This window comes from Camelus dromedarius, chromosome 31 (assembly GCF_036321535.1).
Source record: "Camelus dromedarius isolate mCamDro1 chromosome 31, mCamDro1.pat, whole genome shotgun sequence".
Taxonomy (NCBI): Eukaryota; Metazoa; Chordata; class Mammalia; order Artiodactyla; family Camelidae; genus Camelus; species Camelus dromedarius.
The window spans coordinates 13,617,109-13,632,900 of record NC_087466.1 but is presented as its reverse complement, the minus strand read 5'-3'; the positions used below and the strand labels follow the sequence as shown (position 1 = coordinate 13,632,900).

The window sequence follows — 15,792 nt, the reverse complement described above, 5'->3', positions numbered from 1 at the left end:
GGTTTTGAATTCTCCATTTAAATGGAAAGAGCATAGACTTGCCCCTTAAACTCTCCAGGGCTTTGGTGGTAGCAGCATTGAAATCCATTCCTCCTTTTGATGGATACGTATTTAGTGCCAATTAAGCATCAGGCTGTGCAAGACCCTAGACATGCATGGCTGATCCACCCACACCCGGTCCTTCCTTTGTGGGTTTATAAATATCTAAAATCCCTTCTAATCTGGTGATTTATTAGTGATTCGTTCCTCTCACTCTCTCTCACTCTCTCTCTTTCTCTCAAACACACACACACACACACACACACACACAACACACACGAATGACAGCCATTTCTCTATGTTTTTCGGTCCCTATAACAACTCCTGGCACATAGTTAGGCACTCAATAAACATTTGGTGAAAGAATGGTCATCTTTCCGGCAATGCTTGGCGAACCAAGGTTCTCAAGAATGAGGGCAATCAATCAAGTAACAAACCATCAAAACTAACCAACCGTGTTAGCTCATGACTGGTTGCTCTGGAGGGACTTATAAAGGGATAAATATGGCACCTACACTTGGGCTTTGAGTGTCCCTGAAGCCACCCGAGATTAGGAGAGTAAGTTCCCTCCTGTTGTGTTTCATGGATCATGGTTCTTGCCCCAAAGTCCCAGCCTGGCATCCTCCCTCCTTTCCACATTTCCCATTTTTCTTTCCATCCTATCCCCCGCCACAGAGCTGTCAAGTTCTCAGCCAAGCTGATGGGGCAGGCAATGGCCAAGAGGGTCAAGGCTACCATCCTTTATGCCACAGAGACGGGCAAATCGCAGGCTTATGCCAAAACCTTGTGTGAGATCTTCAAACACGCCTTTGATGCCAAGGTGGGTAGAGGGCAGGGCCAGCTCTCCAGCCCCTCCTGGTAAATGAAGTTGGGAAGAGGAGAGAGGGAAGTTAGCAGAGAAGCACCCCTTGAGAATGGGTGAAGGCACATCTGAAGATGCCCATCAGCCCAGTCACACACATCTGCTTATATTTCAGGGGACTCTGATGCTTCTCTCCCTGAGAACCCTCTAGGAGTCCAGGAATCCCCACCCCCATCTCTAGAGCGAAATGTTAGAAAGCTTATGAAAAACAATTCTGGAGTCAGTTTGGGAAGCTAGGCATTTAATACAGTTAAGTGGCTTTATTTGCTGCAGGACTTCTCAGAGCCTTTAACCTGCAAGTATGGGTTATCATCTCCAAAAGAGGAGAGGAGAGAATGGAAATGTTTCCCAAATATGTTTGCTTATGGCTCACTTACTTTCAAGGAGCATCTTTGGAGACCAGGCTTCCCTAGAACCTACTTTGAGAAATGTTGCTCAAGTAACGCTAAGATACAGGGTAACAAACTTTCCCAAAGGTAGATATCTCAGACTTTTTTGGCCCAGGTCCTCCATACAGTTGGAGGGAGGGTTAAAAAGGAAGCTGAGCAGATAATTGGTCAGATCCAGCTGGGTCATTCCCAGCCTAAACTTGGTCAAGAAGACTCCAGCATCAGTTGGTTGTAAGGAGTCCCAGTCAAGATCTGTCTTTACTGGCAGCCAACCCATTGCCCCAGACTCTCTGTGGTCCTGCAGACCACAGTGAGCACAGGAAGGTTCCATATTACTAAAAAGCTTTTCATTCTACCCACTTGAGTCCACTGAAATAGTGGCACTCAGAAATTTGGTTCTTATGAAGGAGACGGCCCATGAAGACCCATCGTTTTTGCCTCTCTCCTCTCCCCCCACCACTTTGTTCCCTCCCACCCTTTTTCTCTCTTCATCACTTTCTCCCCTCCTCCCCCCCCCATCATTCTCCCACCTAGGTGATGTCCATGGAAGAATATGACATTGTGCACCTGGAACATGAAACTCTGGTCCTGGTGGTTACCAGCACCTTTGGCAATGGAGACCCCCCTGAGAACGGGGAGGTGAGATGAGCTTTCTCCTGTTCTAGCATGTGTTTCCATGAGCAGGAAGGAGGGGCAGCAGTTACACCTGCTATTCAGCAGCAAATTCTCCCAGAACCTCAGAGCCAGTGATCTCGATTTGGATTCAAGTTCTGCAAAGATTGGACAATTCCAAGTCCTCAGTCTATTGGTGTCCACTGACTAGCTGATCCCTAGTGAAAATATTTTCACCTGAGTGAGCTAGTTCTTTCAAATGGATGCTCCAATCAAGAGCTTGGGGTCCTCTGCTCCAGATGAGAGAAGTGGGGACAATATTTTTGTAAAAAGCCACAAAAGGGATTCGTGTGCTGGGGGTGGTGGGGGCAGTCCACACCTCCGTAGCCCTTTGTAAACAACCCTGCTCCACGTGCACCTGCAGCCTGGCTGCCCAGCCCGAGCCCCTGACCATCTCTGACACCCTGGCCCCCAGGTATCAGGCTCCTCGTTTGCCAGTCAGGACCCCAGACCCTCAGTGCTGCCCAACCTTGTTCCAGATTTAATCATACATGCCTCACATTTTGTTCATCTCTTTCAACCTCCAGAAGTTCGGCTGCGCTTTGATGGAAATGAGGCACCCCAACTCTGTGCACGAGGAAAGGAAGTAAGTGAATGACCTGCCAGTATCACATGACAGCCCATGGGGTAACTGAAACTTGTCTTTTGGCATCTGGGGTTCACATCTGAGTTCTGGATGGTTTTGAGACCTAAAGTCCATTTGTAACTGCTTTTTAGTAGGTAGGTGTATGTGGTCCACTGGGGTGGAGATTGTGGTCCCTTTGGTCACTTCACAGCTCTGTGCTTCAGTTTCTTTTTCCATCAAATTGGGTTTATTATCCCTGCTTGAAGTGTCTAACCTGTACGTATCAAACTGGAAAACAGACGTCAGCATCCTGTGAAAAGTTATGAGTGCTGTGTAAATACCAGTTCTTACTATCTCCTCCCTTTGGAAACCTACATGCAGAATCCGTGAGCTTCTTTCCCTGGAACATTTCCCCCTGATGTTAGTGGAGTTGCATTCACTAACGTGGAGGTTGACTCAAAAAGATAAGATATCTTATAAGATGAAACGTGCCTGAGGTCAAAATCTGTTGCTGGTGAAACTGCATCTAACATGGGATTGGACTCTAAAGATAACTTCATCAGGTGACAAACACCCGTAGTCAAAATTACCCTTGAAAAGACCTTAAATCCACCCAAATAGAGAACAGATGGCCTGTGCAGACAGAGCTGCCTTTCTGTGAGATCAACATCGTGTTTCCTCCAACGTGGAGCCGGTCTTAAGTTGAACATCACATGCCGTCGCTGACTGGTGTTTAGAGGCTGCGTTCTGCAGAAAATCCCTCCTGGTTTTCTTTCAGCCAAGCCCATGTTGCCAAACTTGCATACATTCCATATTCCAGGGGACAGCTGAGTTCCTTGTGTTCAGCCCTCATTCCGTGCCCAATGCCAGTATCTTAGTCCTCACTCTCCCTGCCTCTCTCCTTCCCACCCCATCCGGGTGGTCTTCAGCAGGTCCTCCTCACCCCTCCTCCAGGGAGAGATAGGGCACCATCAATTCTCCCCTCTAGGTACCCGGAACCCTTGCGTTTCTTTCCCCGTAAAGGGCCTCCCCTTCCCCGAGGTGACAGAGAACTCCACGGTCTGGCTGCAGCCCGTGACAGCCAGCACAGGTAGAGCGCGTGTGTGCGCATGCGTGTGTGCATGTGCGTGCATGCAAATATGCGCTCGTGTATGCCTTGTGTTCGTGCGTGAGGAGTGCGTGTGCGCGCATGCGTGCCTGTCAAGGTGTAGGTGTGTACGCATGCTCGGTGCTGCAGCAGCCAAGACCGCATCCGGGTCTCAAGGAGACCAGCGTTCTACCCTAGGCTGTGCCACTAACTCGCTGAGTAACCTTGCGCAAGTCGCTTGACCTCTCTGGGCCTCCGTCTTTCTCATCCACCAAATGGGAAGAAACTATCTGCCCTGACCACTTCTGGGAGCTGCTGCCAGGATCAAAGAATAATAACAAAAAAACAACACATTTGGAAAAACCTCCAACCTCCTACAAATACATGTGCCGTTATTTTTACCCCACAACCATCAACCACCCCTCCCGCACTAACAACACAGCCACCCCCTGATGTGTTACAGGCTTATTTGGAGAAGTGACTCAATGTGAGACTATTTTAGGGCAGAAAATACACTTAAATATATTTAGAACTTTCCTGATGCTGGAGCATCAACTTTGAAGAACATCCAGCTTAGAAACCCTGCTGCCAGAGTGCGCAATTTCTTTTTTTGTCTTTTGCATTCAGATTGGTGTGTTGTTTTTTTGTGTTTTGTTTTGGTTTTTGATTTGGGGGTTTTGTAGGGGTTTTTGTTTGGGGTTTGTTGGGGGGTTGGTCTTAGAGGTTTTTTTTTGTTTGGTTTGGTTTGGTTTTTGTCTTAATCTAAGAATAAAACTTACCACTTTTAGAGGAAAACTGGAAACCATTTTTGGTTTTGTTTTTTTAAATCTTGAAGCTCCTGAGCCTCTAATGCTGAGGTCTGAGTCCCAATGACATCTTTTCTTCCCCTTCAAAACAATTTAATAAGAAATCCAATCTCTTTTCAGGTTATGTGTCAGTGCTGAAGATTTTTCATATTTACTTGAAATGTGAAACATGAGAGACCCTTGAAATGTCTAAAGACCGTAACTTTATTGAAAGAGACTACTGTAGTGGTTACCAGTGGGGAGAGGGAAAGGGGAGGGGCACTACAGAGGCAGGGAATTAAGAGGTACAAATTATTATGTATAAAATAAGCTACAATGTTATATTGTACAACACAGAATATGGTCAATATTCTATAATAACTGTAAGTGAAGGATAACCTTTAAAAATTCTGAATCACTATAGTATACACCTGTAACATATTATATCATACATCAACTATACTTCAATTTCAAAAAAAGGAAAAAAATTTTTAAAAAGAGAACGCTGAATGGGGCAGTCTTGCACCATCCAATAAACCTTTCTATGAGCATATAAATGTCCTATACCTGTACCACCCTGTACGGCAGTTCCTAGCCCCACATGGCTGTTGAGTACTTGACATGGGGCTAGTACCAGTGGGGAGCAGAATTTTTCATTGTATTCAATTTGAAAGAATTTAAATTTAAATAGCCGCATGTGGCCAATGGCCACTGCGAACAGCACAAGTGTAGTTCCTGGCTACTCAGTGTGACGTGTGGGAACCAGTAGCATCAGCATCTCCTGGGAACTTGTTGGAAATGCAGCATCTCAAGCCCCACCCTGTTCCCATCTGAATCAGGATCTGCATCTTAACAAGATCCCCGCATGTCTCCCGTACCCATTAAAATTTGGGAAGGAAGGAAATGTGGTCTGATGGGTTAAGGTGTGATCTGTTCTTCCTGAGTCAGATGTGGCTAGAAATCTTTTAAATACAGGTAGCATCAAATGCAGATGGCTAGCTGTCATTGTGGAGGGCGAGGGTACGTTGATACGTTCCAGACAACGCCGTAGGTGTGCTGTGGTCTCACTCAACACTCAAGGAGTGGTCCTAGAACCAGGGCTCGTAATTTGGAAAGCCATTGAGGTATTGACCCCAGAAGGGGGCTGCAAGCCAGAGCTCACAGACTCTCTTTTATTTTGGCAGGAGCTACAAGGTCCGGTTCAATAGTGTTTCCTCATACTCGGATTCCCGCAAATCATCAGGCGACGGGCCAGACCTCAGAGACAACTTTGAGAGTGCCGGGCCCCTGGCGAATGTGAGGTGAGCGAGAGACCCAGGACGTTGGGGGTGATGAAGACTCTTGGGAAAATGGACTTAGTTGCAAAATGGGTTCTTTGTCAGGGGAAGGGAGGTCTCCCTTCCATGTCGTTTTGTCCCTCACATAACCAGTTGCACTCTGGCTGTTTGGGGATACCCCTCCCACTAAAGCACACTACCTGGACCCTTCCTGTGATCTCTTTCTGTACACACTCCTTCAGTTTCACATCAGTTTCACATCAGTTATGCTGAAGGATATTACTCAGTGAGCTCCCTTCCTAATAGAAGCTTTAATAGAAGCTTTAATAGAAGCTTCGGAGATACCCTGCTATGACCCAGTGGTTCCTAACCTTGGAAGCTCATCGAGATGACCTGGAGAGGTTTACAAAATACAGATAACCAAGCCCCACCTCCAGAGATTCTGATGTAATTGGTCTAGAATTGGTCCCAAGCATTGCTTTTTTTTTTAATCTCCCTAATTGACTCCAACGCGCAGATTCAAAAAATACTGTCCTGACACAACATTGTAAAATGACTATAACTCAGTAAAAAAAAATGTAAAAAAAAAAAAAATGCTGTCCTAACTCCATGCTTCCCAAAGCATAGTCACATCCCACGAGAGCATTTTAGATAATACATGGGCAGATATTTCATATCTCAGTGGTTGTGTGTTCAGTTTAATGGGTATTTGGAAAGAGAGCAAACTGAATATCAAACCCTTGGTTTCACAGATCTTGGTCAAGTTGAAGCTGATGTAAGCTCAGGCCTGGCCACTAATCTCTTAGACCTTTACTCATTGAAACTTCCCCTCGCATGCTCAGGGCAGCACTTAATAAATGATACAAATCACAGAGTTCCTGGATATTGAAGTGTTGTGTCCATTGGTACACTTTTTAATAGACCTTATTTTTTTAGGTTTGCAGCAAAATTGAGGGGAAGATACAGAGATTTCCCATATATTCCCTGCCCACCCCCAACACACACACACAGACTCCTTCATTATCAACGTCCCCCCAACAGTGCTACATTTATACAGTCGACAAACCTACATTGACACATTATCACCCAGGGTCCATAGTTTACATTAGAGTTCACCCTTGGTATTGTACGTTCTGTGGGTTCTGACATCAGTTCATTTTTTTCAGCTTGACATTGAAACATCCGTGGTTTGACAGTCAGACCCATTTTTCCCTTATTAAATCTCTCATGGCTTAGAGCAGGGGTTGGCAAACTACAGCCCATGGGCCAAATCCAGCCTGGCCATGGTGTACTCTTATACAACTGGTGAGCTTAGAATGGGTTTTACAGATGGACATTTGCAATTCGTTTGATGACAGAAAATATTATCTTTGAACCTCAGTGAAGCAAAATGCTATCCCCCCGCCAAAAAATTCCATTCTTCGCATTACTGGACATATATAACTCAGTCTTTATAATTGTACTCAATAACTATTATTATTATTGTATTTTAAATTTTGTCCAAAAATGTGTAGGAATATATTTTCTTCCTTGATACGAGAGTATCTATGTAATAGCTTCGATTTTGCTTCTTGGCCTACAAGCCTGAAAATATTTACCGTCTGGCCCTGTAAATAAGTTTACCAGCTTCTGGTTTGGAAGCTTAAAATAGGAATTTTGAAATCATCAGGTGAAGATGGTGATGGAAATGTGAGTCTAGGAAGAGACTGTGACACAGGCCTTCGGGTGCCTCGGCAAACGTATTAATGAATTAATCATCTGGACCATCTGTTAGTGAACACCAGTGGGTTTGACTAGCTAGTGAGTACAAAATAAAAGCAAATTAAACAGCGCTATTCAGTAAATAACAGTGTCAGTGGTGGTCAGGTGTCTCAAATGTCATCAATATTGGAGGTTTGGGGAACAACGTCTTAACCACAAGGCATGACTAGTGCCAAGAGTTTCCAAATCTGTGTTAGGCTGGAGGGGAGGGTGGGGGCCAGAAACGCTGCTCCTGGCGTCCTCCAGCCAGTCCACTCCTGGCCACCAGCCCTCTCCACCTGCCAGGCCACTGCCCTGCGAGGAAAAGGTGAGGGCTCTACCTAATGGAGGATCACAGGGGATGGAGAAACATGCTGCCTAATCCCACATCCTTCCCTTGGAAAGGCTCTGGAACCCCAGGGAAGGAAGGGCAGGAAAGAAGTGGAGAATGAGGTGAGAAAGCATGAGTACGAGTTTGAAAGAGTAGATATTAACCTATGTTGACTTTGACTTGATCTCTGAGACCCCTGGATCCCATCTCAAATTCATTGTCCAATAACAGAGTCCCTTCTCCCCAACTTCCCCAACTCCTTCCCTCATCCTCCATCGCAATCTTTTGACCATCATTCTAAAAAAGAGAGTCTGGGGCAGAGCCAGACCCTGTGTGGACTGAGTTAAACAGTTGCCCTCCTTGGCTTGTCTGAAATGACAGTCTGCCACAGAACATTCCAGCCTGGGGAAGAAGTCAGTCAGGGGGCCTGGTGTCCCACTTGTCAACCTCTCGATCCAGTCCCAGTGAGGTGAAGACCCACAGCCAGAACCAAGTCCTGAAAGTGTGACGTAAAGTCTCTGCACAACTGAGGGGCCCCTGGGCCCCAGCCCTTCACTTCTCAGACTTCAGTCAAAGCAGCTCCTCCTTGACATACAGGAAAACCTCATTAACTTGACCCCCATCGATTCAAACACCGTTTTCTAGTGATATCTATGTGAAGAGGGTTTGTGAAGCAACTCAATTTCACAGGCATTGCAAGGGGTGGAGCCAGCATATGTATAAGTCTTTCAGTCCCTTCTAGAAGAAGCTGTTTACCCACCAACGTTGGATGTGTTAGTGACAAGTCCTTCTGAGCTCGTCGTTCATACAGGACCTGGAGAACTGCTGCACTGGAGTTTTCATTGTCTTTGCACTTAAAACTAATCTAGTTGTATCATCAGTAGAGTTTAAGTTTTCCAGTAATAGAGACTCTTATCCCCAATTAGTCCAGCTTAGAAAGGGACACACAAGAAACAGTTCTGGGTCACCACGGTCCCCAGCTCACCCTCCTAAGGATCGCCTGGGGCTTGTCTCCCAAGGACCGTGGTGCTTAGCAGAGACCAGAAGGAAGAGCACACAGGGCTCGGGGGCTCCCAGGCTTAACAGTGGCCTTCCCCGGATGGGCTTGGCGTTGTCTTACCACCAAAGGCTAAACGCTGTCCTTCTGGAGATACCAGATGTCTCTGTGTGCTCGGGCAGCCATCACAAAATACTACAGACGCGGGGGCTTCAATAAGAGAAGTTTATTTTCTCACAGCTCTGGAGGCTGGAAGCCCTCGATCAAGGTGTCAGTGGGGTTGGTTGGTTTCTGGTGAGGCCTCTCTTCCTGGCTTGCAGACAGCCGCCTTCTCACTGTGTCCTCACATGGTTTATTCTGCGTGTGCAGACAAATCGAGACCTGTCTGGTGTCTCTCTCTCTCTCTCTCTTCTTAGAAGGACACCAGTCCTATTGGATTAGGGCCCCACCCTTGTGACCTCGATTGACCTCAGTTACCTCCTTAAAGGTCCTATCTCCAAATACGGTCACATTGTGGGTGGGTAGGGCTTCAACATACGGATCTGAGGGGGCATATGGACTGTTATGTCCATAACACCAGACACCCCCACGTCTCCCTGGTCTGCTGGCATGGACCTTCTCTTGTCTCCTTGGCAGGTTCTCTGTGTTCGGCCTTGGCTCACGGGCATACCCTCATTTCTGCGCCTTTGGACACGCCGTGGACACCCTCCTGGAAGAGCTGGGGGGAGAGAGGATCCTGAAGATGAGGGAGGGGGACGAGCTCTGTGGGCAGGAAGAGGCTTTCAGGACCTGGGCCAAGAAGGTCTTCAAGGTAACCGTCCACCCAGATCTCAGAGACCCAGGGCAGAAGTCATGACCCCCAAGGACCACCCCCCAAGACAGGGTACCTAAACCATCAAAGGTAGAAGACACTAGAGAGCTCTTGGTACTTCTCTCATGTCTCCAACCAGGAGATAGCTTTAAACAACTCAGATAAGGTGGCGTGATCTTAAGATATTCTCTACCCAGAATTCAGCCTCCTGCATTATGGGTAAGGAATTGGTCTATAAAAACATAGAGTCTTGAAATTTGGGGGCTGGGAGGAATGCACCCCTCACTCACATTTGGTAGACAGGTAAACACAAAACATAGACTTGGTTAATGAAGCCAGGGGCCATGCCTGGGGCTGGATCTCAGATCTCACCAGTTTTGTCTGCTTTGACAATCTTAATTGTTACGTGTGGCTATTTAAATTTCAATGTAAACTAGTGGACGTTAAATATGATGAATGGATAAATAAAGTATGTGTGTCCACATGACGGAATATTGTTTAGCCATAAAAAGGAAGGGAGTGCTGATACCTGCTACAAGGATGAACCTTGAAAACATTGTGCCAAGTGAAAGAAACCAGACACAGAAGGAAACTTAACTGTATGATCCCATTGCACAAAATGTCCAGAATAGGCACATCTGTAGAGACAGAAGGTAGATTAGTGGTTGCCAGGGGTTCAGGCAAGTGACTGCTAATGTGTGTAGGTTATAGGGTTTCTTCTGGGAGGATGGAAATGTTCTGAAACTGGATAGTGATGGTGGTTGCACAACCTTGTAAATAACATATCTGTATAATATTTAATATATGTATAATCTTGTATATAGTTATATATGTATATATAACAACATATATATAATTTAACATATATTAACACATATATACAACATATATAATTTAAAATATGTATTTAATGTGTATATATATACTGTATGTATTTATATATATAATGTTATATATAACATTATAATTAACATAAAGCATTAATTTATATATATAAAATGTATGTAGTTATATACTTAATGTATTATAATGTCATATAATTATATATATAATGTTATATATAACAACATTATGTATGTAACTACATACTTTTTTTATATATATGGGTGTGTATGTGTGTGTGTGTGTGTGTATATATATATAAATTAAATATAATTTAAAATTCCATTCCTCACCTGCATGAGCCACATATGCTCAGTAGCCACTAGTGGCTAGGAGTTACCATATTAGACAATTAGAACATTTCTGTCATGATAGGACATCCTATTGGACAGCGCTGTTCTAGAGATGAGGTCACAGGGGAATAAATGAATAACGGCCTTCTGTATGCATGTGGGGCGTGATGCCATTGGCCATCCTGGAAAAAACAAGAAAGCAGTGAATGTGGACCCACATGTCCCTGCCCCTTCCTTAGCCCCAGGGTGCAGTGTCATCAGCAACGCAAGAGAAAGGGCACTCCCCAACCTTCTGTCATCCAGTTGACACTCTTCATCCAGACAAAGAGAGCAAAAGGGGAAACTGAGGCCCCTGAGCAATAAGGATATGTATTTGGAGAGACTGTGTCGATAAGCCTGTTCCTGAATTTCTTCCTAGATGAGGAGAGTCAAGATAACCTGGCTGTTTTAATACCTGAGATAACTGTGTGGTTCTTGACTTCAATCAGTCAACTTTGAGTGTCCCAGAAACAGAGTCTGTTACGAACCACCAAATCCTTTAAGCTATCGTCTCACCCTCCCATCCTCCCAGCCCACGCCCAGCCCTGCCAACCACTAAACCTGCTGTCTGACTCTATAGCTTTGCCTATTCTGGACATTTCATATGAATGGAATCTTATGAGATCTTTGTAACTTGCTTCTTTCACTTAGCATAATACTTCCCTGATTCGTCCACATTATAGTATATATCAGTACTTCATTCCTTTTTGTGGCCAAATAATATTCCATTTTATGGCTATACCATATTATGTTTATCCATTCATCAGTTAATGGACATTTGGATCATTTAAAAATCAACATGAGGCCAAAATATGGTTAAAAAAAAAAACTACCTTTGAAAACCTTTGGCATTATCCATGGTTTTTATCTCCAAAAACCTGAATTCTTAGAATCACTAAAGTTGAAGAACTTATGAACTTGCAAAAAGGAAAAGCAGGAAAAATTTATATGCAGATATCCAAATATTCAATATATTCTGCCTTTAATATAATTTTTAAATCTTTAGAGGAAGATAGGAAATTCTAAGGTATTTATTCTATTGTTTAATGTTAAGCCTCTGTACAAGTTGGTTTTAGGAATAAATGACCTAATAGAGTTACAGATTAAATAGAGGTTAGTCCCAAAGTCAGTAGTAAATGTGGTATGTCCAACACATCAAAGGCACTCAAAAAATAAATATAGGGTGAATTGATGGATGAGGGGATGGTAGGTGGGTGGATAGAAGGATGGATGGATAGATGGATGGCAGGGAGGGAGGGAGGAAAGGAGGATGGGTGGATGGATGGGAGGAAGGAAGGGAGGGAGGATGGATGGTGGATGGATAGATGGATGGACGGGAGAGTGGGTAGATGGGCGGAGGGATAATGGATAGGTAGATGAATGGATGGAAGGAAGGAATGGAGGGAGGAGGGAGGCAGGGAAGGATGCAGGGTGGGTGGATGGGATGATGGATGGGTGGATGAATGGATACATGCCGGGACTTGAAGCTGTTGAGGGGAATCCCACTTGGGTGAAAGAGGTCACCGAAAGCCCCGTGTGTGCCACAGGCAGCCTGTGACGTGTTCTGCGTGGGAGATGACGTCAACATTGAGAAGGCCAACAACTCCCTCATCAGCAATGACCGAAGCTGGAAGAGGAACAAGTTCCGCCTCACCTATGTGGCTGAAGCTCCGGAACTTACACAAGGTACCACTCCCCACCCTCCCGGGGAGACATTCCTGACAGTGTGGGGAAGGGGAAGACAGGAGTTCTCACCTCCAAAAGGTGCTCAGAGAAGGTGGGCTTCATCGCTTTGGTCTCCCTTTAGTGAAACCCTCCCAAAATAAACGCGCTGCTCCTGCCCCACACGCAGGAAAACAGCGTGCTTGAAAGAGTGCCTCCCTCCGGCAGCGTGGTGTGCTACCCTGAACCTCCTCTTCTCCGCTGAGTTCAGCCGGATTTGCTTTTTGCTCTGCATTGTCCGCAACTGCCCCCACCAATGCCTGCCTGGCCTCTTTTCTTCTATGTCTTCACTGTGCCCCAGAGGACAGGGGAACGTAAGGAGGGGGTCAGTAGAAGCTAGAGGCTTTTTCTTGACAAAGAAAACTCTTTAACTCCATCTCAGGAAGAATGTTGCTCTCCTCCTTGCAGGTCTGTCCAGTGTCCACAAAAAGCGGGTCTCAGCCGCTCGACTCCTCAGCCGTCAAAACCTTCAGAGCCCCAAATCCAGGTAGGAACACCTTGGTCCCCTGGGGTTACCCGCCTCTGCCCCAGGTGTCACCCTCAATAAGGAAGGGGCCCTTGTTGACTCCAAGGACTGGCTTCCTCTCACCACTCTAAGGGTCATCAAGACCCCTTGTTACTTTGTAGCATCTTGGTTTTCTGCTTTCCCCTTTGCCAAGCTCCAGCCTGCAAGGCTGAAAAAAAGTGAATGGTGATGATTATTGTGGCAAGAGGCAAGAGAAAGGTTTTATGAGGAGTTTCAATATGGACCACACCCTTGTCAAACTGCTAACGTTCACTGTCACGTTCATCATAGTCAGAAATCTCTTAGTCCTGACTTTTCCTCCTCGCAGGTAATTCTCCCCTGGCATCCTGAACAACAGCTGCCCAGGCTCTGCTTAAATTCCCTTGGGATGGCGAGATGTTTATTACATACATCAGCCCCTCTGTGTCTTGAGGTCCTAATTGTTAGGAGTTATCTTATGATTGCTTATCAGCAAAGCATTTCTTCCTAGCACTTCATTTTGGTCCTCAGCTACACTCTCCAGTGACACCCAATACCAAGTGACTTCTTCCAAATGAGAGAGCTGCAAATAGCCAAGGACGGCGACCAGTCTCTCCCCGGTCCTGGTTCCTTCCAAGTGTTCTTCCCGAGACCTGGTTTCCCAAGCGTTTTGCATTAGTAAAAGGACGCACTCTGTCCTGCTGCAGATGTCATTCTCAGACCTGGTCACAGTGCAGTGGAAGTCCCATGATCACTGCCAAGTGCACTAAGGCTGTTATTACCATCCCGGATCTGGACAGGACACGCTGGTGCTGCCCGAGATGCAGGCGTCGTCCTGACAGCCATGCTGCTCTCCCGTTAAGCTTATGTCCTTGCTGCTCTTAGACTTCATGTCTTCTCAGAGTGACCCCATCAGGTCTCTGCATCCCTCCACCTGGATAAGTAAAAAAAAATTTTTAGCAGGAATAAAGGTCTTTGCATTGATCCCTGTCAAATGGAAGCCATTTCACTTTGCATTTACAGCCCATGAAGATCTTTTGAGATCTCGAATTTTTTGCATGGCAAAGTACAAAGTGTGGGCTCTCGAGCTGGACAGCCCTGGGATCTGGACCCAGTTCTGCCACGTGCCGGCTGTGTGACCTTGGGCAAGTCCCTTGGGTCCTCTGAACCCCTGTCTCCTTACCTAAAGTAAGAATCGTGGCTATAAAGATTGCCAACATTTATTTAGTACTTTCTGCATTCCAAGAGCTGTTTTGAGTCCTCTCTGTGTAGAATCTCACAGAACTCCACCAGCCTAGGAATTAGGCACTATTATCGTCTACATTTTAAATATGAAAAATGACAATTAGAAAACACAAGTGACTTTTTCAAGGTTACACAGACTTTGTTCTCTGATTCCAAAGTCATGATGCCAAATGGCTGTTCCTACGGCCTGAACAACATCGCAAGGCTGCTGTGGGCATTAAAGACAACGCACACAAAGCAGCTAGTGTATCATACGTTCCCGTTACTGTCCCTTCTCCATCCCAGCTTCCTACACCTGCAGGTTTAGTCTGTATGCTTTCTACATGGACGTCAAACCTTTGACAACACTGTCAACGGGATGGAGCCCCAGGGCTCTCGTGTTGTCTCCTAGATCCTCAAACACTGGAGGAATGGATTGGGAATCTATTGGAAATTTCTTACAGTAAAAAACTGTGGAAGACCAGATCACAAAAAGTTACTCCTTACACGGTTATACACAAACAGCAAGGTCATTTGCAAATGTTTGGATGCTAAGTTGGACCAAAGTCCCCTTCATCTTCCTCCAGAAAGGACGGCTGACTCCATGCTGGGTAACTTACTACCAAAGGATATTTCAACAAGGTTAGGAACTAGAAGATAGCATTAAAAGCAGTTCTGGATTAGCACAAAAAAGGATCAAGTTGTGTCCAGGTGTTTAGCTCTTTAAAAACGTACCCTATAGGGCTACCAATTCACAGACTTACTACCATTTCCAGCTTTACGAGTTTTGTTTTTTTTTTTTTTTTAAGGATAACTGAAAGAAAAAGCATGACTCTGTCTCCAGTTTTCCCCCCTCCAAGGCCAGAGTCGTGCTGTTTGTGCCTGGAGGCCCTAGCAAGATACCACAAATCACAAATCACACACACCCCTCACCCCCACCCCCAACAAGAGACCCTTAATTGCAAGCAAAGTGCTTAAGAGGAAGTAAACCTGCTTTTGAGGGTGATCCTTGCCACTGTAAAGAGAAAAGTGACCGGCAGTTACTGCCTGGCCAGGAAATAAATTTTCTCTGTACTCCAATTAGCAAACAGTACAGAAGAGAGTATAATGGAGCATGAAGTGGTGGTGTGTGGATCGTTAAGTCCTGGAAGTCAGGAGGAAGGGACGTGCAGGAGAGGCTTTAGAGAGGCTGGTGAATAGAGGACATGTCCGCTCCTTCTCATTATTCAGGCCTCTGCTCAAATGTCAAATCCCTGGCCATCCTTATCTGCTGGTCACTAAGCCCACGGCCCCCAGCCCGTCACCACCCACCCATCCACATCACCAGCCCCATTGGAGATCTTTTCAAGTCACTTCTCAGTGAGAATCGGGCACTTTGTTGTCTTTACCCACCACTCTCTCACCAGTGCCTAGAACAGTGCCTGACACTCATTGCGAATTTGTTAAGTGTGTGAACCTGATTAACTCAAACTGCCCGCAACAGACAATGTTTATTCTTTTCACTGAAGAGCGAACAGCTGTTTGTTTTTTTTTTCCATTTAATGCTGGACATTAGCAGGCTGTTCTTTCATCTGCGAACCTGTCATTGAACCC

The 15,792-nt window shown here is 45.6% G+C and overlaps 1 protein-coding gene across 2 annotated transcripts in view; it reads left to right on the top strand.

Annotated features, from left to right (window-relative positions):
- NOS1 (nitric oxide synthase 1) overlaps positions 1-15,792 on the top strand; it is a 105,708-nt gene that overhangs the window by 69,371 nt on the left and 20,545 nt on the right. The window contains exons 14-21 of one of the 2 annotated variants that reach the window (XM_031442832.2): positions 715-859; positions 1,825-1,929; positions 2,490-2,548; positions 3,516-3,617; positions 5,584-5,700; positions 9,381-9,555; positions 12,317-12,455; positions 12,900-12,978. In XM_031442832.2, the coding sequence (XP_031298692.1) occupies positions 715-859; positions 1,825-1,929; positions 2,490-2,548; positions 3,516-3,617; positions 5,584-5,700; positions 9,381-9,555; positions 12,317-12,455; positions 12,900-12,978 (921 nt within the window). The remainder of the gene's footprint in view (positions 1-714; positions 860-1,824; positions 1,930-2,489; positions 2,549-3,515; positions 3,618-5,583; positions 5,701-9,380; positions 9,556-12,316; positions 12,456-12,899; positions 12,979-15,792) is intronic. The other variant, XM_064481172.1, reaches the window with a different exon arrangement.